The following is a 24,334-nucleotide window of genomic DNA, read 5'->3' on the forward strand; positions in this document are numbered from 1 at the left end:
TTTTAACTTTCTTAACTATTATTGCACAGTGTAGTGTATTGCACAGGTTATTATTGTCATGTGGTCATGTGGTCTGCTGGGAGCAGAGCTGGTTGTGCATATCAAGCATGGCAAGTACGACATCTGCAAGTATATTGTCATCATCAGACTCCACCTCTTGGAAGGATGGAGATGTACTGTCGAGAGAGAGAGAGAGAGAGAGACAGCAGCCTGGTGCATCACAAGACATTTCCTACCACACGGTGGCCCTGTGCCTCTCTCTCCTCCCCGATGCTCCTCCTCTCCTCCTCCTCCTCCTCCTCCTCCTCCTCTCCTCCCGTCTCGCTGCGCAGCTCCACAGACGCTCCTCCAGCTCCGTGCGGCTCTCTGTGAAGATGGTTGTCGGTTTGTGTGCTCGCAGGTTGGCCCGTCGGTCTCGGTCCGCCCTGATCGTCGCCCTCACGGTTCTGCTGGTCCAGACGCTGATCGTGTGGAACTTCAGCAGCCTGGACTCCGGAGAAGACAGGGAGAACGGAGGCTCCAGCGTGCGGGAGAAGAGGGACCGGGTCGCGGGCAACAAAGCAGCTGGCAGCGACTATTTCCAGCACGGGGTCCAGAGGCATCTCCCTCCTCCTCCGCCGGGGAAGGGGACGTCTCGACACATACAGCAGCCGGTAAGACAGATGATGTATTCATATATCCATGCAAAAAAAAAAAAAAAAAAAAAAAGAAAAAAACCCAAAAACTGTCTCGCCAGGGGATGAAACCCCAAAGAGGTTGGCAGACAGGTCAGAACATCTCCAGATTGCGCATTTTTTTTGGGAAAAAAAAAAAAAAAAAAAAAAAAAAGCACATCTCAGGGCCTCTGAATGAATGAATGTTTTTGACTGTGTGTCAGGAAACGATAGGATGTCTAAAGCAAGAGAGATGCAAGAGAGCCCCTGGTTGTACTCCGAGCATCCTCAGCTGGATGCTCGGAGAGGACAGGAGCCACATTGCACCGTTTGAATGCCAAAAGCTAGAGTATGAAATCTGAACTCAGTGTGTAGTTCACTCCTGGGGCAAAAATGATAGCACAACAGGGCAAATCCTTCCAAGAGATAGTAGCTGAAGGGGGTGGGGGGGTGCATGAAGAGCAGAGTCACTGACTGGGGTTGAAGCCCATTGCCTGTCACGGTCTATTTGGTATTTAAAGTCAAATACAGTAGCTGCATGGCTCAGCAGCACTGACTGAGAGAGGCCAAATTGGAACATAACCTAATTTAGCAGAGTTGTTTTTTGATGAGTGTACAAAGATCAGAGTCATCTTGTTGTTTGTGAAAGCACAAAGGGCTTTATTGCTAGTGGCAGCATGAGACACACAGGTCAAGACAGATAGTGATCGTGGAGCCAGAGCCAAACATACAGACCGGCATAATGAATACGCTGAGTTAAAGATAGCCTGTGGAACTGTGTCCGTTCAGAAGCAGAGGAGCTAATGGCATGTTTTAACGTTGGACATTTAGGAATCGGCTCCCAAAAGCTCCCAAAACGTGTATTTGTAGACTCCACGACTGGTCTCCGTGCCCTGGAGGATGCACACCAAGCGGCTCTGTATTTGTACGGGGGGGGCTTCTGTGCAGCACGTGATTCATTTTACAAATCTGATCCATGCAATTAAAATTCTCTCAAAATGTAGCTTCTTGCTCGCGTGGTTGCTCAAGCACTTATGCTGCCCTAAAGAAATTGGACGCAGTTGTTCCTGGCAAGCGTGCAGCGCTTTCCCCCTCACAAAGCTGCCAGCCATTCAAGTAGAGCCGACTCCTCAGCCACCGTGCAACCAGTAGATAACCGGCTTTGATGTAGCATGATACACTGTGGCCTCCGCGCTCTGTCAGTCACTCGGAGCCGTGCACTGTATCATCTGTCTCCTCCGCACATTTTACAGTGACTCACTTGCTTCATCTGGTAGGCCTGTTTGTCCCACCTGCCGGCATCTCCACAGCGCAAAGTCGTGCTTAGTGCGGGTAACGTTTCTATTCCTCGACAGTCGGAGAATCCTCTAAAGAAATATCACCGTAATATCCCTGTAATAGTCCTGCAGGGACTCATTAGTGAGTTTACATTAGAACACTTTGGGGTATCGTTTTCATTTGCTGTATGTGATCGCTGCAATATTCCTATAAGGATTGTACATAAAATAAATTAGTAATGCAGTGACATAACTGGAGCCGGGGATCAGTTGTGTCAGAACCTATTCACGCTGCGTCAACACCGGTTTGTCTAAATGTGTTTCACTGTTAAAAACACACAGTGGATCTGCACTCGTGACCTTTTAAAGAAGGGCTTTCATCTCCCCCCTCGTCGCCTAGAGGCACTTCACACAGTCCTGTATGCCAGTCAGTCCCACCAGTCAGTCAGCTCGCCGGCTGCCTGTCAGACTGTCAACCAGCTCCATGCAGCTCTGTGGCCCTCCGGACTCGTCACATCCAACGGATCGCCCTGGGCAACGTGCATTCCCCTCAAATGGTTAATCACTGTATTTGCATTCTTTCTACCCCATTTCGGGTGGTGTGTGTGTGTGTTTGTGCATTTCTGTGTTTGTGTGTGTGGCTTGGCAAGGCAGAGTTGTCCAGCCTTAGGGTGACGAATAAGCGCCAACTGATCCTATATGAGGCACCACGCCTGAGAGAGGGGAGAGCAGCACTTTGATCTAGAATAGAAGGAGCCAGAAGCTACACTATGACAATGGCAGAATTTCTATGTAATGACTTGTTTTTGGATGGAATCATTATGCATAGCTTCGGATGTGTCATCCCGGCAGACAGGGGCTACAGTTGTCATTAGTGGTCTCCTGTTGTGTCTCTTGAGGGAAACGCTGTCAGAGAGCGAAGATGTTCAACAGACACCACAGCTTGTTGTTCACATTTCCACATGCCTTGTGTATCTGGATATAAGTGCATGAATGACATTATGTTAGCTGTGATTGATGAAGGGACAGTTCATCCCGAAAACCTGAATACATATTTTCCTCTTACCTGTAGTGATATCCATCAATCTTGATTGTTTTGGTGCGAGTTGGCTTTAGTTTTGGAGATATGTGCCTTCTCTGCAAATATAAATATGGACTATATGGCACTCTGATTCTGGTGCTTAAAACGCCAAAAAAAAACTAAACAGTGATAACTCTTTTCAGAAATTAAACTCCCTTTACTCAAGATTATCCACAGGCCTTGTCGGCAGCAGTTTCTTGTGAATGAAGGTTTTGGATTTTTTAATCTACAGGTAATAGGAAAAATATGTATCTATGATTTTGGAGTGAACTGTCCCTTTAAGTCTGGGCTGTACCTGTCGCAGATTCCCCATCACAAATGTCTACACTTCTTAATTAGTCTGTCTTGTTTTTGCCTGACATCGGTTTATTACAGCAGATATAGCATCACAATTATTACTAATAGGTGCTTATTAAGGCGGTCCTGGTTACGAGGGTGAAAAACGGTTAACATGCCAGAATTACAGCAACCTTCTTCCAGCAGAAGGCTGAGTCAGACTTTTTTGAAAAATGTCTGGCTCCAAGCTTCACATCTGGTCATCAGTGGTTTCTTTCCATCTGCCGCTGGTAGTCATATACTGTCATGATCCCCGTGTGCTCCGCGGGTGTCCAGCTCCCACATGTTGTAAAGAGTTTTCCTGTTAGTCATGGTAATGTAACTTTACCTCTGAAATACACTTTTTCCATTGCACTGGGTGCTCCTAATGGTTTCCTATGGCAAAGATTACAATCCATCTGAGAACGCACATTTACCACAGGTTTTTCTACACATTTCCACAGTTTAGTGATACATGCATGACATACTGAACCACAAAATATCATACATGATATTGTATTATACAGATGTTCACCTCAATTATTTTCACACAGTGGCTCACTTGATTTTGTCGCGCTTCAGATGCAAAGAAATGGTGCCAGCAGATATTTGACTCGAACAGTTTGACACTGACACAGTTAAACACTGAATTAAGAGAAGCTAAAAGTGGAGGAAATCCTCTTTTTGGGGTTGCTAAATGTGACCGTGAATAGCCTGATAATAATGTTCCTATATAACTTTAGAAAGCATTTATTCTTATATGGTGCTGGCAACTTATTCTAACCGCAATCAAAGTCTTTGAAACTGTTATCTGGATTGAATTAGAATATATGAGCTCTTAGACGAAGAATTACCATTAATAGGATTGAAAATGAAACTTTGCAAAAATGCTTCGGTCATGCTGGGATTCTTTCTGTTTTCTGTTTTCAATCATCTACAGTACAAGTAACAATGCACTGTACATATGTTTTTCATTTGTGAGCTTTTTCTGAAATCCTTTGTTGCTACCAGTTTTGTTTCTCCAACCACCACAACCACAATGTGATTCATCCCACAGCGTCCATGCTCACAGTGCTGACTCACACAAACACCCAAAGTCTTGTACTGTATTGTTGCTTACGTACTGTAGATGCAGGGAAGCGGCTCCACACAAACACACCCACGTACACATTTATAGTTACACACATGACACATGCTCCAATTTCCTTTTCCCCAGTTTGAACCTGGGCATAAATCTTGCTTTGGTTTGTCATGATCCGTTCGAATTCCAATTTCTAGTTTATCGAAAATGTGTCCACATGAACTTCCATACTCATGATGTGCAGTATGTACATATATATATATACAGTACCAGTCAAAAGTTTGGACACACCTTCTCATTCAACTACTTTGAAGAATCTAAAATATAAAACATATTCTGGTTTGTTGAGCATTTGTTTGTTTACCACATAATTCCATATTCAATTCAATTCAATTCAGTTTATTTTGTATAGCCCAGAATCACAAATTACAAATTTGCCTCAGAGGGCTTTACTATCTGTACACGTTACATCCTCTGTCCTTCCCTCACATCGGCACAGGAAAAACTCCCCTAAAAAACCCCTTTAACAGGGAGAAAAAAGGAAGAAACCTCTGGGAGAACGACAGAGGAGGGATCCTTCTCCCAGGATGGACAGAATGCAATAGATGTCATGTGTACAGAATGAACAGCATAACAGAGATACAACACATTCAATGTATATGACATAAATCATTCATATAATAAGACTATATGTGTTCCTTCATAGTTTGGATGTCTTCAATATTAATCTACAATGTAGAAAAAAATAAAAATAAAAATAAATAAAAACCATTGAATGAGAAGGTGTGTCCAAACTTTTGACTGGTACTGTATATATATATATATATATATATATATATATATATATATATATACATGTAAGCACAACAGGCCTGTCTTGTACTCGCGAGGGGCTTTCATAAAGTGCACTGTCACTGTTATCTATTGTATTATGCATCCTGCTGCCTGCAGAAGTATGTGGCAATTGTTGCAATGCGTCGTGCTGAACTATAGTGACAACAAACTTTTTTTGATAAGTAATGTGAGGAAGTATCTTGGATTCAACACATTACATTACATTACAGTCATTTAGCAGACGCTTTTATCCAAAGCGACTTACAGTCAGTAGTATATTACATATCATTCACCCATTCACACACTGATGACAGGCTACCATCAAGGTGCCACCATCAGACTCTAACTAACATTCATGCAACATCCAGTCCACACCGATGGCAAGCCTTCAGGAGCAACTTGGGGTTAAGTATCTTGCCCAAGGACACATCGACTGCCGAAGCCGGGTATCGAACCACCGACCCTCTGATTGGAGAACTACCCACTACGCCACAGCCGCCCAACACAATAGATAACTTGACAGTTACATTAACAGCATCAATTCTACATTAGTGTAAAGTTACATGGTTGTACATGTGTGTTGTGTTCAAATTCATTTGAACTTTTTTATGTGTTGGTTCATATTAATTTAAACTTTGGCATTATTTTGGTTTTATTCGACAGATGACAGCATAGAGGCAGACTGGAAAAGGGTGGGAGAGAACGGGTTATAACAAAGGTCTGAAAGGCGGAATCAAACCCACGGCATTGCGGTTACATGTCATATGCTGTAACCATTGGGCTAACGACAGCCCTTATATCTACAGTAGGTTATAGAGGTGGAATTCAAAGGTACTCTATTGAGCGGTGTAACATTATGTTAAGTGCCAGCCTTCTCATTTTTCATTCCCTCAAAGTCTGTGTCACATATCCACCTTTCTCACCACATGTGTCAGATTGCGTTTTTTGGCAGTGAAGTTCGTTCCAACAAAACCAGTGCTATTTCGTGTGCCAGTCACTGTCTTTGTTGGTTTATGTATCATCGCAAAGCCACTTTAGAATTGGTAATTGACAGTTAAATTGTCACTCCTCGAAAGTAAATCATCTTGGACTGTGAGCCATCCTGCTTTAAACAGACCTTTGAAAATACATAATTACAGTCCAGAGACACCAGGGTGATGCACTGTGTGATTTCAAATTTCAAATGTCCCAATCATTACATCAATACAGTGTTACTCTGTAAAACCTGTATTGAGGGAAAAGGTAAAGTAAAGCCTGCCCATCAGTCCGTCCATCTGTCGTTGTGATTTTGCAAACAGGGAGCTTCTTTTTCAAGTGCCGTTAGTCCCGGAGAGAGGTGGGAAAATATTCAGATCTGAGGGAGGAAGTATTTCCCCTCAGACTTGAAAGAGACGCATCGAGAACCCCGAGACTCTTTGATGATGAAGTGTAATTTGTATACATGACACCATCCTTCTTCAAAAAAAACCTGCAACAGAAAACTGTTTTATCATCATCATAATGCAGTATGCCCTCATGTCATTTCACTGAGCTGATCCTACTCATATACAAAAATGTCAGTATGGAATCCTAAAACTTCAGACTATGTATAGTTTGTGGACTGAAAGTTTTTGGTATCCATGGCAGCTCAAACAGCACAGCACAGACACTTACCTGTGAAGCAGTCCTTCCAGCACAGGTGCTGAAAGTACTGCAGGCCTCTTCAGTGTGGTATCCATGTAATCCATTTACGGGAAGCGGCCTCTCTCTCTCTCTCTTTCTCTCTCTTTCTCTCTCACTGTCCCCCTCTGTCTCTCTGCTGCTGACTGTGTGTAAAGGGGGAATAGCCATTTAACTATTCAACAAGTGTCAGGATGTTAGGAAATACTACAAATACTCTCGGGAGCAGAAAAAAAACAACCTTTGCGTGACTCACACAGTCCTGCACCGTATGTTGACTCTCGCTCATGAGATGAGAGTAGAGCAAGTTCCATTATCGCATTATGTTTAATAGGGCAAATGGATAACTGCATCATCAAGTTAATAGGACATAATGTGTTGAGGGTTTCACATCAGCACAGTATGTACAGTATTCTATGTAAAAATAGCTCGTAAAGTCATTCAGCCATGAGGAATGGGGCGGTGTTGTTCAAAATGTCAGCACAAGAGCTGACAGACCAAGTTTCAGCTTTCACTTCTTTTTCATACTCGTCGTTACAGAGGATAGGGATTTTTTGTCAAATTATGTAATTTACTGATATGATTTTGAGTTCCAATACACAGGACTGAATTGTGATGTGTGAGACATTCTAAAACAAAACGTTTATATTATATCATGAAATTAGATTGTGTGAACGCTTCTCTCTCTTAATGTCACTCTTAGCCGACTCATCATCCAGTGGGTTGCCACTATATTTAATCAACAGAAAATTAATCAGTAACAATTGGTTCCAGCTTCTCAAATCTGAGGACTTTTCTCTGCTTTGTATAATTGTATTGTAAAATATATTGGGCTTTTACGCTGTTGGTCAGACGTAAGCATTTTGAAAATATCCCTTTTTGGAAATTCTGACAAGGACTTTTCACTATTTTCTGACATCTTATTGACTTGAAGATTAATTAATAATCACTCAAACTCCATTCACAATGGCCATGCCATGTTTGAACAGCCTCAACATGGAGCTGTTCTGTAACAGAAACCTACAGATGAGATACAAATGAGCATAAAACACTAATGACTTAATCAACCTAAAGCCATCCCCTCATTTGTGGTTTTTTTAATGATAGTCATGGAGAGCATCATCTCACATGTTCTACCGAAATCTCTCATGTAGGTTCATTTGTCTGCCTGTTTGAAAGCCCAAATCCCATTACTTTGACAGATACATGACCATACATGTTACAACAGACTCCATGTCTGAAAGGGGCAACGAACAGAGACAATCAACTCAGGGTCTTTCTTGAAAGCACAGAGTAATATGCATGTCTGAGAGGGGCTTAACAGACACACAGTTTACTATCCTCTCTCCTCAGTTAGACTGCGTGTGTGTGTGTGTGTGTGTGTGTGTGTGTGTGTGTGTGTGTGTGTGTGTGTGTGTGTGTGTGTGTGTGTGTGTGTGTGCTTTGTGCTCAGCTTGATGCCTTTGTGTGCCTTGTCTGTAACACTGCAAAATCAAAGATCATAAGTACCGTTCATGTCAAGTCCATTCAAACAAACCTCACCATTACCACCAATTAGAGTTGCATTGCTCCGTGTCAACACCCCCCCCACACACACACACACACACACACACACACATCATCATCACCACAACTCCAGCCCAGCTGTCTCCCCCCCCCCCACCCAATATTCCCCTCATCCTCCCATCATCCCGCCGTTACAGATGGTTTCATTCCCCAACACATTAATAACGCATCATCCAGATGAATGAAGCCATATAATACCTAGCGTTGCCAATAATCCCATAGGTAAGAGGCTTAGCAGACAGCGAGAGAGAGAGAGAGAGAGAGAGAGAGAGAGAGAGAGAGACAGATAGGAGACGATGCTGGTGGGGGAGCTGAATTAGTTTTATCTGAAGTCGGGGATCCATGTTGATATTAAGTCTGAGCTAAAAGCTTGCACACACACACACACACGCACACACACACACACACACACACACACACACACACACACACACACACACATAGACTAGACCATCACCATCTGGAAGGGTTATTAGGCCAATGGCCGAACTCCCTTGGTGTTTAGTAGTTGCAGGTTTATCCCTTTAAATAGATCTACCGTGTTTTATAATTCGAGATCAGTCCATATTGCTTTAACACACTTTACTTGAATTACATAACTTTGATTATATCATTATCACATTGGACTGCATATTAAAATATTTTTTGGGGGAAACGTTTACTCAAAAGACACTTTCAAATTCATTCGCAGTGGTTTCAATGTTAATCGGATTATTGTGTTTCATTGTAGTCCTAAACTTTTATCTATCTCTGGTTCTTTCTTAGTACAGATTTAAATAGTCAGTGTCTGAATGTGGAAGAACACACCTGTTTTAGTTTTCAGTCCACTGGGTTTCAGATGGGATGTCATTGTGGGTCCTTAGCTACAATTTCTATTACAAAAAAGAAATATCTTGTGATATGTAAGACCCAGTATGATCGGCTTTTTATTTTAAACCCAGGCACCCAGCATGTGTCTTGGAGCTTAACCTGAATTAAAAAAGGAAGAATTTAAAGCCCCTGGAAACTTAAATCTCCATCAGCTTCTCATTATGAGCAACAGTTTCCCACATGAACACAAAGTAATCTGACAAAGTTAGAACCATTTACGTGTCTGTGTTTTTGTCTGTGCTATTTTCACAGGTTTTAGGTGGGCGGGGCTTAGTTGGAAAAAGGTGGTGATATATTTTTTAAATCAAAGTAAAATGACAGTTAGTGTTAGTTTTACTGATTCCTCTTGAGCACGAAACATGAAAATTACTAAAAACTAAAAAACAACCTCACCTTACACTAATCTTTATTTATAACAAGCAGTTGTTTAAAATGTAGCGTTTTATTGATTGTGTTGCTACACAAATTATGTTGAGACTTGTACTTAGGTTGCATTGCCTGGAGTGGCAGAAACATATCCTCTGTGTTGCTGATGTTTCCGCCTCCATCACAGTGTGTACTGTAGCTATAGCGTCTCTATTGTAGCCCTGCAGCATTCAACGCGAATAGACTTCTTTAGGGGATCATTAGACAGTGGGGACTGTGTTTGTCTCTCAACCATAATGGTCACATCACAGTGAAGAACACTTGACAGCCTCCTCTCTGGGGAAGCATACTCCAGATTGTCCGCTCCTCTGAAGTCGCTGCTGTGCCGCAACATTGACATGCAACACGCTGATCCACATGTAACACCCAAATGCACATGGACATGTAATCACACCCACACAGACTAATGACACTGAGCATGAGCCACTGCCTTGCTATCTCCTCCACAACACACCATACGCTAAGCCCCATGTATTGTGTTATTCTAATAAGACAGGGGAGTTTGTGACAGAAACAGAAAAAAAAGAGTACGTGGTAGGATGGCGAGGACGCGGGGCGGTGACACGTCGGCTGGGCAGAGATAGGGGCGATCCGGGCTGTCAGGGAAAGCTTTTGTCCTTCCAGTCCCGTGGAGCAAGAGGAGAGGAACTGACAAGCGGCGCTTTTCTTCTTCCTCCTTCTCCCTTTTTTTTTTTCCTTATTCTCACCACTGAAGCTGAATGCCAACAGCCCAGAAGACTTGTCTCTATCTGTGATTAAGAGAGAAAGTGAGAGGAGAAATAAAGAAAGGGAGACGGAGACAGGCAGAGAAAGACACAGAAGAAAGCCAGAGGAAGAAATGTTTAAAAAAGAAAAAAAAAAAAGATAAACGTCTCATCCCTTCGACAAATCCGACGTTGACTCAAATCCCAGCGTAATCCTCGGGGGGAACCCAGTTTGGTTTGAAGGCTTGTTAGTGTAGCAACGACTGGCAAAGAGTATGTGGTTGGAGACCATTTTTTGGAAACTAACCTGAGTCCAAATGGTCTCCAAGCATGCAGGGATCAGGTCTGTAATTTTCCCCTCGGTTGGTGAAGTTTAGGATTTAGAGGAAAGCTAATGCCAAGACCCTGATCAAGCTGGTTTTTTATCAAGCATCTCTAAACAGCAGCTCAGTAATCCCATTTCTCTGCTGCTGCTTACCGTGAAACAGGTTGTGTTTCCACTGGTTTAATTGTACGCACTCATAGACACTTGCTTCTGCTAGACACGTCTTTGTATTGTCCACATCTGGATCACATTTCAGAGGGGCTGATGTTTTAAAATGAGGGGAACTTGGGCAAAACAGGCCAAATATATAATCATCATTATAAATGCATAAAAATGTGGACAAAAGGATGAAAGAGGCTTTTACAGTTTTCCATTTTATATAATGGTAGGTTATTGAACCTCAATGCTTTTTTAGGAGCTACTGATACTTGCCAGTAGCACGAAGTATCGAACTGCCAAGAACTGTAGCTGGACATCAAATGTCTGTTTTTTTTATTATTGATTTATTACAGTTCATGTTTCTGTATGTTTCTGTGTTTGGACAACATTTTGTAGTAAAGCATATTGTTAAATGCAAGTAAAATATAAGAAAGGTACAATTTTGTATTGATACCAACCCTGGAACCGAAATTTGAAATGAAAGCTGTAAAAAAATACTTGTTGGATTGAAATATTTCACTCACAATGTGGAGTAAGTAGATTAGAAATATATAAAATGTCTCAAAGAAACAAGTAAGACGTTTCAATACAACATTAAACCTGCAGTTATTGTCTTATTTGTACCCTTTGAGCAGCAAAACTGACATCATTATAAGATATTGTGAACAAGTTGTCACCAAACAGAAGCTAATTCACACATACATCAGTTATGGAGCAACATTATAATTCACTCTCATAATGAATCAAACTCACTCTCCTCTGTGAGGGACTGAACCAAAATAGTAAAAGTGCAGGACGTAAAACCAAACAAATAACAATCAGTAGAGCTACGAGGAACTGCAGAGTTGACTCGCAGTCATTTGATCCATTGTTTGTGTAAAAATGCTGACTTGTGCGCCTTTAAACCTAAAATGATAGTAAAAGGAAACGTAGGGAACGTTAGAAGTTGGCCTCCCTTAAGAATACCTTAATCGTTGTCGTAGTCAGATGGTGATTGACCTAAAAGGTCACAGCTCCAGATTTACCTCATATTTCCCTCATTACATACTCATGACTCAGTTAGTGGTACATTGTGTGTGAGAGAACCGAGGTTTTGGGGTTTATGGTCAAGGTCCTGTTGAATAATCCCCAGCCGTTGAGAGGTCAGTGGAGCGGTTGCCTTCGCCTCAGGGCAGCCACTGTTGGGAGGTGTGTGTGTGTCGGGAGGTACGCTGCAGACAGCCGGGACGCACTAGTTAGTTCTACGCACCTGCAAACATCCACACAAATGCATACAAGTGGATACACACACACCCACGCACTCATCAGCGTCCACTCGGCGCTAAAGGCGCACACCTACAGAATGCAGAAAATCTGAAAATACTCTTCCTTCCTGCACCACGAAAAAAATACTCACCCACACAATCTCCCTCCCACACACACACACACACACACACACACACACACACACACACACACACACACACACACACACACACACACACACACAACACACACCTTTGCCCCCCACGGTTCATGCACAACACACACACACACACACACACACTTTGAGACTAAATAAAACACTAAAACACTGAGCCACATGAATAGCTGCTCTTCTGTATTCATGTTGAAGCACCAGGAGCAGCCAATGGAGCTCGTGCTCATTACTGAACAGGTGTTTTCTCCACCAGCAGTACATTTACATCCTGTCTGTCCTTCCTGCTGGTCTCCACTCTACTGAACGCCTCGAGGGCTGAGCTTTGCGAGGCCTTAACTCAGACTCACGCGTCGCCGCCGACACACTCGCATCCTTCTCGTCGACTACTTCCTCACCCTCTTCATATCCCTGCGTGCTCCCGCTCCTCATCTCCCCCGGTCGTCCTCTCGTTTCCCCTCTTCTTCTCCCATCTCGAGTGGGGATGTCTCACCGCACCGCTGAGTCGCTTGCTGGTCCTCCAGACGCCGCAGGCCTCCCAAATCAGCTTCAACGAGGAGCCCTGCAGAGGCTGTTGCTGCCGGGGAGAAATTGCGCTGTAATTGAGCTGCGTGATAATAATACGTTCCTCTCTCTGATTTCATACCAGTGGTGAATCATCAACACCATCATCATCGCGCCATCACATCAGCAACGCTCGGCAGACGCTTCCACGCCGCCGCCACCGGAGTTGACCCGCTCTTTCACTCGGTTCTCTCTCTTTCTCTCTCTCTCTCCCTCTCTCGTCCTCGTCAATTGCACTCGTTCCACTTATTTTATTCCCATTTCCTCCCTCTTTCACTCTCCTCTTGCTCCGTCCTCCCCACTACTCGCTCCTCTCATCCGTCGCCAACCATCCTTCCCGTTTCTGTTCCATTTGATTGGATGGCGTGCCTCGGAGGTATACAGAAATTACAATGTACGAAGAAAAAGCGTGTGTGTGAGTGCGTAGATGGAGTGGAGGGGTGGGGGGGGAAGATAATTAGGATGGGTGATTATGTGATCACAATGTCAAATGGCTTTTTGCTACGTACTTAAGACGTTCATGCTTCTATGGCAGGAAACGGGGAAAGCTTGTTCATTTTTGTGCTACATTTATGTACTTTTTTTTGGAAAGCGATCTAAACACTTTGAACGTTGAACCCATGAGCGTTTTCTTTTTCTCAGCGTCTCGATTCTTTTGCAACAGATTCTCTTGTTCGTGCATTCCCACATACACATTAAACTTCCATAGGGCATGAAAGCCTCTGTATTTCCCTTAATGCAGCCAGCTTGTTAAAAGTGAAGGAATGTGTGTGTGATTGTTCATGTAAATGTGAGAAAGGATGAGAAAGTGAAATTGTAGCTGAGTAATTTTGGAAAGTTGGTTAAATTATGGGGAAAGTAAAAAAAAAAAAGGCTTTGAGGTTTAAAGGGGAAAAAACTGAGACAGAGGGTTAATTGACACACAGAGACAGATGTAAAGAGAAAAGAGGTGTGTTTGCCAAGACGGGTTATAGACTTGTGTATATGCCTGTGTGTGTGTGTGTGTGTGTGTGTGTGTGTGTGTGTGTGTGTGTGTGTGTGTGTGTGTGTGTGTGTGTGTGTGTGTGTGTGTGTGTGTGTGTGTGTGTGTGTGTGTGTGTGTGTGTGTTTGAGAGCTACTAGGAGGGGAGTTTACACATGGCTTTCAGTGCTTTAAACATCCTCATGAGAATTGCCGTTCCATAGAAGAGAACCATTAGGAAAATCATTGACTGCTTATTGGTGTCAGCACTCTATTTCTGTTTGTGTGTGTGTGTGTGTGTGTGTGAGAGCTCAAACAAAGAACAATACTGCTCTTTTTTTCCACTCTCTCTCCCCTTTCGAAATGGCCAGTCTAGCTTTCAGGAGGGGGTAAGGCCCTTTTTTTTGACGTCTCTCTTTGTCCTCAAGTTTCTTCACCGCTGTGAGTGAAATCCGTTTTACTCTGGCAAATAGGCCTACAACAATCTTTTTATGTAACTCTCGGTTTATCCACAGGATAAAATGATTACGCCTTTTGCTTTTTTTCATGGTGGGCCAAGTAGTTCTCACTGCAGTAACATTTCATTAATGGTCTTGTGAGGTAAACTCTGCACAAGGCGTGGCTGCTTCTGTTGGGCTGAAATGTGAGTACACCTACCACATACCAAACAAGAACATGCAAAAATGATAGCAAGCTGGTGTGCTGATGTGTGACTGAGTTAGTGTTTTAATAATAATAGCATCCTGCATAAATGCACATGTTCCAGAGGTATAAAGAATATACACACATAATTGTCTTAACCGCTGAGAAAGATTTGGTCAAGGCAATTATAATTCAGCCAGGGCACATCTGCTTGCTTGGCACTCGGTCTATTTGCCTAAAAGACACAAATGACTGCAATTTAACAGCAATAGAGGAGCACTGTAATGAGTTGCTAACTGTTTGCCTGATGTGAGCGTGTTGCTCTAAGGTGGGAAGAACACTCAAAGGAATAGGACTATATTTTCACTGCCATTATGTCCAGTGGCAGCAATGGAGATTAATGAGCGTGAGGTTTATTAGCTTCTCAAAACTATTGTACTACCTTTTTTTTTCTTTCTCTTTATTCTTGGAATATAGCTTATATATGATTTCTGATTAAATGATTCCATTTGACATCTGATGAGAAGGTTTGTAGTTATAAATGGTGCCAGGCAACAGTAAGAAGTAAACGTACATTGAAGCACTCTTACATTGTTACATTCACAGAGAGTTCTCATTAAAGGAACAGTTCAACATTAGTTCATTAGTGAGTCTTAGAGGTGCTGGGAGAGAGATTTTTCTCCTGACAATTTCAACACAGATTTGTTGTTTACAATGTGTGTTAGTAACACACACCACTTAAACCAAGGCAAATAATTTTACATTTATTTAAATTAATAAAATCGAGCAGGAACATCATCCCTGTGAGAAGCGGCACTACTCTATATACTGATTTATAAATGTGTGTTGAGTGTCAGAGATGATTATATATATCAATATATCTATATATATTGATAGATATATTGATATATATGTAGATTCATGGACAGAAATTTCAGAGCAGAGCTATGTTACTCATGTTGAATTAATGCAAGGTTATGATTTCATGATAGCTGGTGGCTCTACACTCTCTTTATCAGTGTGTGTGTGTGTGTGTGTGTGTGTGTGTGTGTGTGTGTGTGTGTGTGTGTGTGTGTGTGTGTGTGTGTGTGTGTGTGTGTGTGTGTATATAGAAGAAGTATGCGGGTGAGGAGAAATGTGCACGCTGCATTGCACATCAAAGGTCAGGGAAGGTGATAGTTCTCCCTCGTTCTGTGTGTGAGTGTGTGTGTGTGTGTTGTGTGTGTGTTTGTGTGTGTGTGTGTGTGTGTGTGTGTGTGTGTGTGTGTGTGTGTGTTGTGCTCTACATGGTGTCCCAGCCTGCAGCAGGCCCGATGATTCAGAGGACACAGGCAGCATGACGTGCACTGTCTTTGACCCTTCTCTACAGCAGCTGTTAATGTAACGCTGCAGCTGTGTGTTTGTTTATGCCATGAGGGGCGAGGGCTGCCTAAGTGGGACTAAATATGTACGTTTGTCATACACTTGTCATACATTTGTATGCACTCGTGATTGATATGTACATCTTTGTGTGCCTTTCATATCAGTGTACAGCTGTGTGTGTTTATCTCCTGCTGGGTCACGGCGAGCCCTCTGCACTCCAGCCAGTGCTCTCCTTTGGCTCCCAGGGGCCCCAGAGGATTTTTTGTTGGGATATGCTGACAGAGTGACGCTGCTGGACTGGCTAACTGCTCCTTCTGTGGCTGGCACCGGCCCGCAAACGTAGTCTGAATACCAAGCGATGGCCTTTGGCACTTTTCTGTCTCTTTGTTACCCACAACCACATATAAACAATATGACATCATCAGCAAACCCTGGATTTCAGATGGACCCAGCTTGGGCAAAAAAGCGCCAAATCCAGGCTAAAATCTGGATCGAAAACCAAATCCTCAACTCTAGGGGATCCGATCTGAGTCGCTGCTGGGTCTGGCTATTGGCCAGTGCTCATTGCCCCCCTCTCTTCCTCTCCCTTTTTACCCTTTTCACTCCCTCTCTCTAGCCAGCTCTCTCAATTTTTGGACAGCTGTTTCACACTGTGAAAAGAGAGGAGAGTAGCTTTAATTTTGCCAATAATGCCTCAGTCTGTGCATCTGCTCTGTCGGAGTGATTAGCACAGCAGAAGCCGTCTTTACTATGGTGACAAGCCCATATGGTTTCCGTATGTACAAGTAAGCAGTGGGCTTGATCCGTCACTTTGTATTAGAATTTGTTTTACTTGATAAAATAATCGTTAAATCTTTCCCACGATACAGCGGGAACAGGAAGAGTTTGTGTTGTTTGATTATTCGCTTGTAAATGATTGTTCAGAGGATCGGTTGACTCCTAACCCAAGAGTCTGTGATGTTTTGGAGGTCAAAATGGTTTAGAAGAAGAAGAAGTCAGACATCAATGTAGAGAGTTCTGAGTTAATCCAAATGGAGTTAATGTGTGTGTGTGTTTGGGGGGGACATTGGCTTGTGATTTGGTAAATGTTTGATGGATTAGATGTTACAGTGTGGCACTTTCAGCCACACTTCCCGTACATGTACGCACATGTATACACATGAAGCCGTCTTTATATTCACAGTGAACCCAGTGAACCTCAGCTATCCTCACACTCCTCAGCAAAGTTACTCCTACATCTCACACACACACACACACACACACACACACACACACACACACACACACACACACACACACACACACACACACACACACACACACACACACACACACAGAGGGTGCTCTGTATGGCTCTTTTCCTCTCGGACAGAGGGAATTCAGCTCCAGCCTGGTTTCGGTTTGCCACACAGTGCACCACTGTAGCCGGCTAGCCGTGCCTTCAGCTTCCGGGGCTTTTAGCTGCACCCATAATCAGCTAGCCTCCACCACTTGTGCCAAGGTTAACCACATAATTACTGCACTCATCTGGCCGAATCTCTTCTCAGTGCAGCACAGAAGCATGATCCCGCAGTTGCAGAGAGCCGCTTTGGCCCAACCCTCGAGCACGCAGAACTACAAGGCTAGAGCTCAACCCTCGTAACCCTCTCTGCAGTTTGGTGAAGATAGAGCCGACTTTCTCAGCTTATCGTTTCTCAGGAGGTCATGGATTAGCAATCCTTGGGCCATGTAGTTCTGACTCATTCTCAAGCATCGAACGCAGTCAACAAACCGGTATCGCAGTATGAACTCCTCGGAGTTGTGGCAGGAAAATTGAGGAAAGTGTTGGTCGGACTGTGGTGGGACTGGATCTTACTGGCATTCTTCTGGAGGACTGGGGAGTCACTCTGCTAGACCAACATAGGAAAGTTAGCCAGACCGAGTGAGGAAGTGAATGAATGAGTTTTTGGGGTGCATGGGACTAGCAGGTATATATGAGTTTGTCTGCGTTCCTGAGTGCCTGTGCAGCCTTTTCATACCTTATTTGTTGATACAGTATATGTCTATGAGTGTACATGAATTTTCCGTCTGCATTCTGTCCCCTGAACAGGAAAAGAAGTCGACATAATCCAACCAGGAAATAATGAAATTGAACTTCTCTCTGTGCAGTCTTTCATGAAACATAGGAAGCCTCATGTTTTTTTCATGCACTGTACATCAGAGTAACAGAAGAACTGTAAAGAATCTGAGATCTAAAAGAACTGGATTAGTGTGTCAACTAAATAATTAATCTGTTATTTTCCTCTAATTTCAATCGCCCTTTTTTGTCTCACCATCAGTTTACCTCAGAAAGATAACCTTTTTTTTCTTACCTGATAGTGCTATAGTTCCTATAGTAACAATAACTTACTACAAGGTTATATAATTGTTATAGGAGTCAATTTCAGAAATACAATTTTTTTCAGATATTTTTCAGATGTTTCATTAACTTTTCAAAGGTAGACCAAAATCAGGATATACATCCTGAAAGGTTAAACCAGCAATCTATTGATTCATTAATTGATTGTCTGGTGTATAAAATGTCCATCACAGTTTTCCAGAGCAAGAGTTGAGCACTGCCTGTTATGTCCATCAGGACAGCAGTTCATAACCCATAAGAGAGTAAGAAGAAGAAGAACTACATTATTAATCCCTTTGGGGAAATTCAATTTGGCAACTCTCCAGTCTCCAGTTGACAGTCCGTACCGACTCGTCCGTGTTGGACTTCACCCTCCACTTCCCATGCCAAGTCTCCATAGCCCGAGCTACTGATGCCTAAGAAAAGGGTCAAAATTTGATGCCAAAACCAGGGACAGAACCAGGGACCTTTAGATCTTCAACATGTCTACATGCAGGCAAATATTCACATTTGAGAAGCTAGAAGCAGCATATTTTTGCTTAAAAGAAACAATTACTCAGTTTCTGAGAAATGTCTTCAAAAACAGTGTGTTGCTGTGACGATTACACGCTTCACCTTGGTTGGTAGGTTATTACTGAAATCCATGCTATGCATGTCGAACAAGCTGACCTTAGAAAGAACACACAAAGTGTTATGGTTTGAATATCTTGCTTTAAGTCACACTTAAACACACCACACAGGCGCATAAGTAGCATAAGTAACATTAGACTGTGTTCTTAATGCAGACTAACATCAACAACATGAATAATAGAGTCAAACTAGAGCCAGTGGTGCTGTCCACACCACCAAAACTACAGTCAGTCCAAAACACATTTAAAGACCGCCATCAGTCAGCTTGATGTGTTGGGGCGCTTATACCTACTGACTGATCATAAAAGAGAATTAAAACCATAAAGGTACTACCTCAGTTCTGAGTTAGACCCCCCTAAGCAAAGCACTTAAGTCATAGTAAATGTCCTGCTGTGCCAATGGAAAACCTGTAAAAGATTTTTGCTTTGTCAGACGCTTTGTAGAAAAGTAATTTCCTCTTGTTTCTATTGAGGCTGGAGATAAGCCAGGACGCCTGGCACACCGAGAAACAATTTACAGATTATACACACTTTCTGTTAGAGTAGAGGACAAACAGACAACACACACATAGGTGGGAATGTTATACGCCGTAAGAACCTTTTATTAAGTCTCATGATCAAGAAAGAATCTGAACTTACACCTACATACTGTACACACTGACCTACATAAACATACATGTGTACAGACACTTAGTCAGCTGGCATCAGGCAGAACATCTAGAAGTTGACAGGATGCTTCACAGTTACAAATCTTGTAATTTCCCCTCCACCACAGAGACACTGAAAACAGTTAGTTCTTTTTTTAAAGTGCCCATTTATTTAATTCCACGACTCAATAATGTATTTACAACCTCAATATTTACATGTGGCAGCAGAAGGATTTGGTTGAAAAAACACTGTGCATCATTAGTAAGATAACCCGCTGAGCAAAACTGATGATTGCCCCAAAAAAAAAGAAAGGAATGAGAGAATGAGAGACGAAAGAGGCAAATGACAAACATGATGAAATAAAAGTTTTTCGGAATAACGCGGCGTGGGAGGAGATTTAGAGTGACCTAATTAAAATGTTGGAATCCTGAGAGGAATAAATTAAGAAAATGTCAGTTAGGCTGAGCCGGAGGAGGGGAGATTAAGAGGCGCAAGCTCAAATACTGTCTTATTTCTGCTCTCTTTTATCGCTGCGGCGTGGAACATTGGTCTTTAACAACAACAGAGTGAGTTGGTGTTGCCCAGATATTAACCACTGGAGTTCATGTAGAGAATTTGCAAAGACTAACGTGTAACAGAAAAGGGAATGGCGTTTCAAGTTGAGAAAGTTTTGAGCTTTAGGTGTCTTGTAAAAAAGAGAAAGTTGGGCGGGCTGTAACTAGTCTGACACGGCTGATGTTCTATTCTTCAGACTTCCAGGGGAAACTTTGAAATTAAAATGGAAATCTGAGAACATGAAAAAGAAAGAGAGAGACATGAAGCTTCAGAACTTCAACAAAAAATAGTCCCACCTTGCAATTTAAGCAGCTTAAGGTTTCTACATCTTTTCTGTACGGTAGCAGTATGAAAGCTACGGGTCTATTAGCACCATGTAGCTATCGTCGTCGCTGACTTCCACCAGCCGCCACAGATACATTCACCCCGTGGGGAAGCTCCATATGGGGCCAACATGTTACTGCTGCGCTGGGCAGGACGGAACCATACGGACGCTGTCAGGCTGCATGTAGCGTTTATTAGAGCAGATGACAAGCAACGGCAATGTGTCGATCGTCAACACAGAGGAGGGGAAGGGATAGGATGAACAATGAGAGGGAGGGAGGGAGGGAGGGAGGGAGAAGAAAGAAGGGAGGGAGGACAGCTGGTACAAAGACTGGTGTTAGTTAAGGATGACTAAGTGACATGTTGACAAGAGACAGATAAGAGGACTCCATGGAACAAAGATGAAAAAGTATCAGCGAGCCTCTGATGCCAGTGTGCTTCAATATAGTACAAGATCTTTGATTCCACTTCCCTTTGAAGTGATCCATGGAAATAACACCATGTGGCATGCATGAACTTCAGCATTGGATGAGAAAAAAAAAGGTGAAGATCCAGTCGGGTGCAGCCTCCCTAATGCTGAGCCTTCACAGTCTACATTGACTTGCACAGCCACAGCGTTTTCCCGCTGCACTGTTTGTGCAATTAGCATCCACTTTACTTTCAAATGCAATCAATTCAGAAAAGTTTCATCAAAGTTTTAACAATGAAAAACTTCCGCACTGAAAAAGGATGTTATATCTAATCTATTGGACAATAATCTCTTGCAAATGAACAGCGGTTTCAGTTTATATTTTCAAGCAGGCTGAAATGAAAATGAATCCCCCCCCCCCAACGCTTGCGTGTCCCCACTCGACCCACACTGTGCTATCCAGGCGTGTAGTATTTGTGCAGAAGTCTTCCATTTCAGCGCTGCACTCCACAACAACAACAACAGCAGGTCGTTTGTTTCAATCTAACAATAGTTGCAACAAAGATAGAGGAATTTACTTTTCTTCTCTCAATTCTTCCCAAAGCGTCGCGTCAGCCGGTGGAGGCTTTACATAATTTGTGTCATCGCTCCTTATCCCAACCTCAAATCTCCTGTGGACTCTCAGTGTAGGTGTGTGATGCTCTGCTCTCTGTGCGGTGCCTGTCTGTGTTGGTGGTTATTGGTGATAGTGTAACAATGGCTGTGGGGCTACACTCCACTTAAGCTGTCATGCCTGTAATGAACAGCAGATTTTAGTGTGAAGCAGCTCATCTATTGGTGTGTGTGTGTGTGTGTGTGTGTGTGTGTGTGTGTGTCTGAAAGAGAGAAAACGAGAGGGCAATCTGAAGCGTAACGCGGCAGACATTGTAGCTTACGGGTGGAGGTTTGAATGATGGCTTAACGTCGTCTTTTAACATCTGCCTGTTGATATGAGCTTTGTACATTTGAACAAAGGCGCTGATTTTTTTGGTAGGGACGCACCAATATGATTTTTTCAGTCCGAAAACTGCGCATCTCTATGTTTTAGCCACGATAGCGGCGTGGCTGTATTGTTGTGTTTAGTGCTATTTTGCAAATGTTAATATGATAAACAAAAAAAACTAAATAACTTAAACTTAAAGAGTTATTCTTACACGCCAGAGAGTTTTACTGGCGTCTGTAATCTTTCTTCCTGTCCATTCAGGCTGTGAAGTCCACAAATACACATTCCAAAGTTGAGGCAAAGCTAAAAATGAGGTTTTGCAAATGGAATGGGTTTCTTTGTCCTGGCAGTTGGGTTTAGGTTAATGACCTGTGTTGTATCCAGGCAACAAACCTACATACAGAAATATCCCTCCAACCCCTGCTGAGCAAGGAAAAGCAACGAGAAAAGTTCTTACTAACACTGATGTAATTTTGGATGATAACCACTTGATTCGGCTAAGTGGGATTGCTGAAGCGGTTTATACTAGGACTTTGGATTTTGTAGAATTTTTGAGCAACATGAGATTGATTCAGTCATTACAGAACAAACAATTAACTCTTGTTACGTACATTAGGAAAGTGGAAATTGTATTAAGATAAATCTGGACCTCTTAATAAAATAAAAGATTATTACGCCTGCTGATGGTTTTTGACATTGACGTTGCATTTACCTGAATAAGAAGTATGGATAAGGGTCAAATCCACTCCCTTAACACCACTGCAGCTGACAAAAACATCACATTCATTAAAAAAAACAAAAACACAAATGCCCTCTTGGATGTTAAACGGAGATGGAATTATTTATCAGAGTAAGTGGTGCTCAATTAATTATGTAATCTTGTGATGTCCTCCTGAATATATTCAATTCAACAGGAGTCGAAGGAAACATACTCTCATACATTTTATTCAGCAGTATTTCATTGTAATGAAGCTAGTGAGGCTCAACAGAATGCTGTCGTCTGGCAAAGCTCAGAAAGCCTTTTTGTTTCTCCCTCCAGTTTTCCTGTCCTTTCTCACTAGTATTTTTTTTAATCATTTTTTCATCGTTTGTTCAACACACCCTGCATCTTTTTTATCTTTTGCTCTACGTCTGTGTGTCATTTGTCTCTTTTTCCTCTTTCTGTTTCCCTTTTCTTTCTTTTTGCTTCCACTGACTTTCATGCAGCAGCTCTGTCGTCTCAGCACTTCTCCCGCTGTGTGTGTCCGCTCAGTGTTTGTGTGTGTTTGTGTGTGTAGGTGTGTGCGTGTATGTGTGTTCCTTTTCTTAGTGACATTTCCGTGCCAGGTGTGACAAATGGCAGGCAGAGAGGAAACATTTATTCCCTGTGGTGAGCTTAATTAGCCTATCAGCTAAGCCTTGGCACCAGCTTGTTTTGAAAACCACACACACACACACACACACACACACACACACACACACACACACACACACACACACACACACACACACACACACACACACACACACACACACACACACACACACACACATGCATACACATCTATCCTCAAGTAAGAATCCACCAACAAGTGCACACACACAAACAAAAGACAAATCTCTTCAATACATGAACTGCATAGATAATTGGACAGTACATTAAATGATGTCTAAATCACAGTTCCAATCCTTATTTTCTTCTCCGCCAACCTCATATTACAGTTTTTCACTTAAGCACAATTTTCAAAAACAGGGCCTAAATGATGTCTAAATCACAGTTCCAATCCTTATTTTTCTTCTCCGGCTTCACATCCAGAGGGACTCAACTGTAGCCAACCTCATCTTTTCTCTATTAAAAGGTTAAATCATTTACAAATTACAGCTCTCTTCCAGCAGTTAGCATATGGTGGGTGTGTAGAGGCCACACAAGGCCAGCAGGCGAGACTGGAGGAGAGACATAAAAGAGATTGCATGTGTGTCTCTTCCATTTGTGATTTAGTGAGCGGGGTATCACATTCAGTGCGGTTTTACATCACATATCCATCTGCGTGTTAACATCTGTCCACTTCTGTGTCGGTCCATTGTTCTGCCAAATCCAACATCTGCAGCTGAGGGATGGATATTGGGGAGTGATGAAGGAGGAGGAGGAGGAGGAGGAGTCCTGGTGTCCACTAACCTTGCAGCCAAGCAAGGCAGCTATAACGCAGTGCTGCTAATTACAAACAAAGTCACACACACAGGCGCTTAAATGTGCTGAATGAGTGGTGACTGTGGGCCTTATGACATTATTAACTGCAAAAGAGACTCTCTGTCTATCTCCGTCTTTTTTCTCTTTGACTCTGAGACGGGACCTGCTGCAGAGGGGGAAATGAAAGCCAAAAATGTTGCTGATGTGTCTCCCTGCTTAGCGCTGGGTTTTTCTGGGCTTTGATGCCAGCCAGGTGGTTGAGGGCGGTGGGGGTGGGGTATTAAGGTGCCCTTTAAGGGTAGAAAAAAAGGGGGGGAGGTGAACATTGTAATTTGACCACATTGTGT

At 42.7% G+C, this 24,334-nt stretch overlaps 1 protein-coding gene across 1 annotated transcript in view; it reads left to right on the plus strand.

The window, feature by feature from the left end:
* Positions 1-374: 374 nt before the first annotated feature.
* Positions 375-24,334, plus strand: part of LOC129096249 (xylosyltransferase 1-like) — a 72,909-nt gene continuing 48,949 nt past the window's right edge. Inside the window, exon 1 of the mRNA XM_054604979.1 lies at positions 375-653. Within this exon, the coding sequence (XP_054460954.1) occupies positions 375-653 (279 nt within the window). The remainder of the gene's footprint in view (positions 654-24,334) is intronic.

This window comes from Anoplopoma fimbria, chromosome 9 (genome assembly GCF_027596085.1).
Source record: "Anoplopoma fimbria isolate UVic2021 breed Golden Eagle Sablefish chromosome 9, Afim_UVic_2022, whole genome shotgun sequence".
Taxonomy (NCBI): domain Eukaryota; kingdom Metazoa; phylum Chordata; class Actinopteri; order Perciformes; family Anoplopomatidae; genus Anoplopoma; species Anoplopoma fimbria.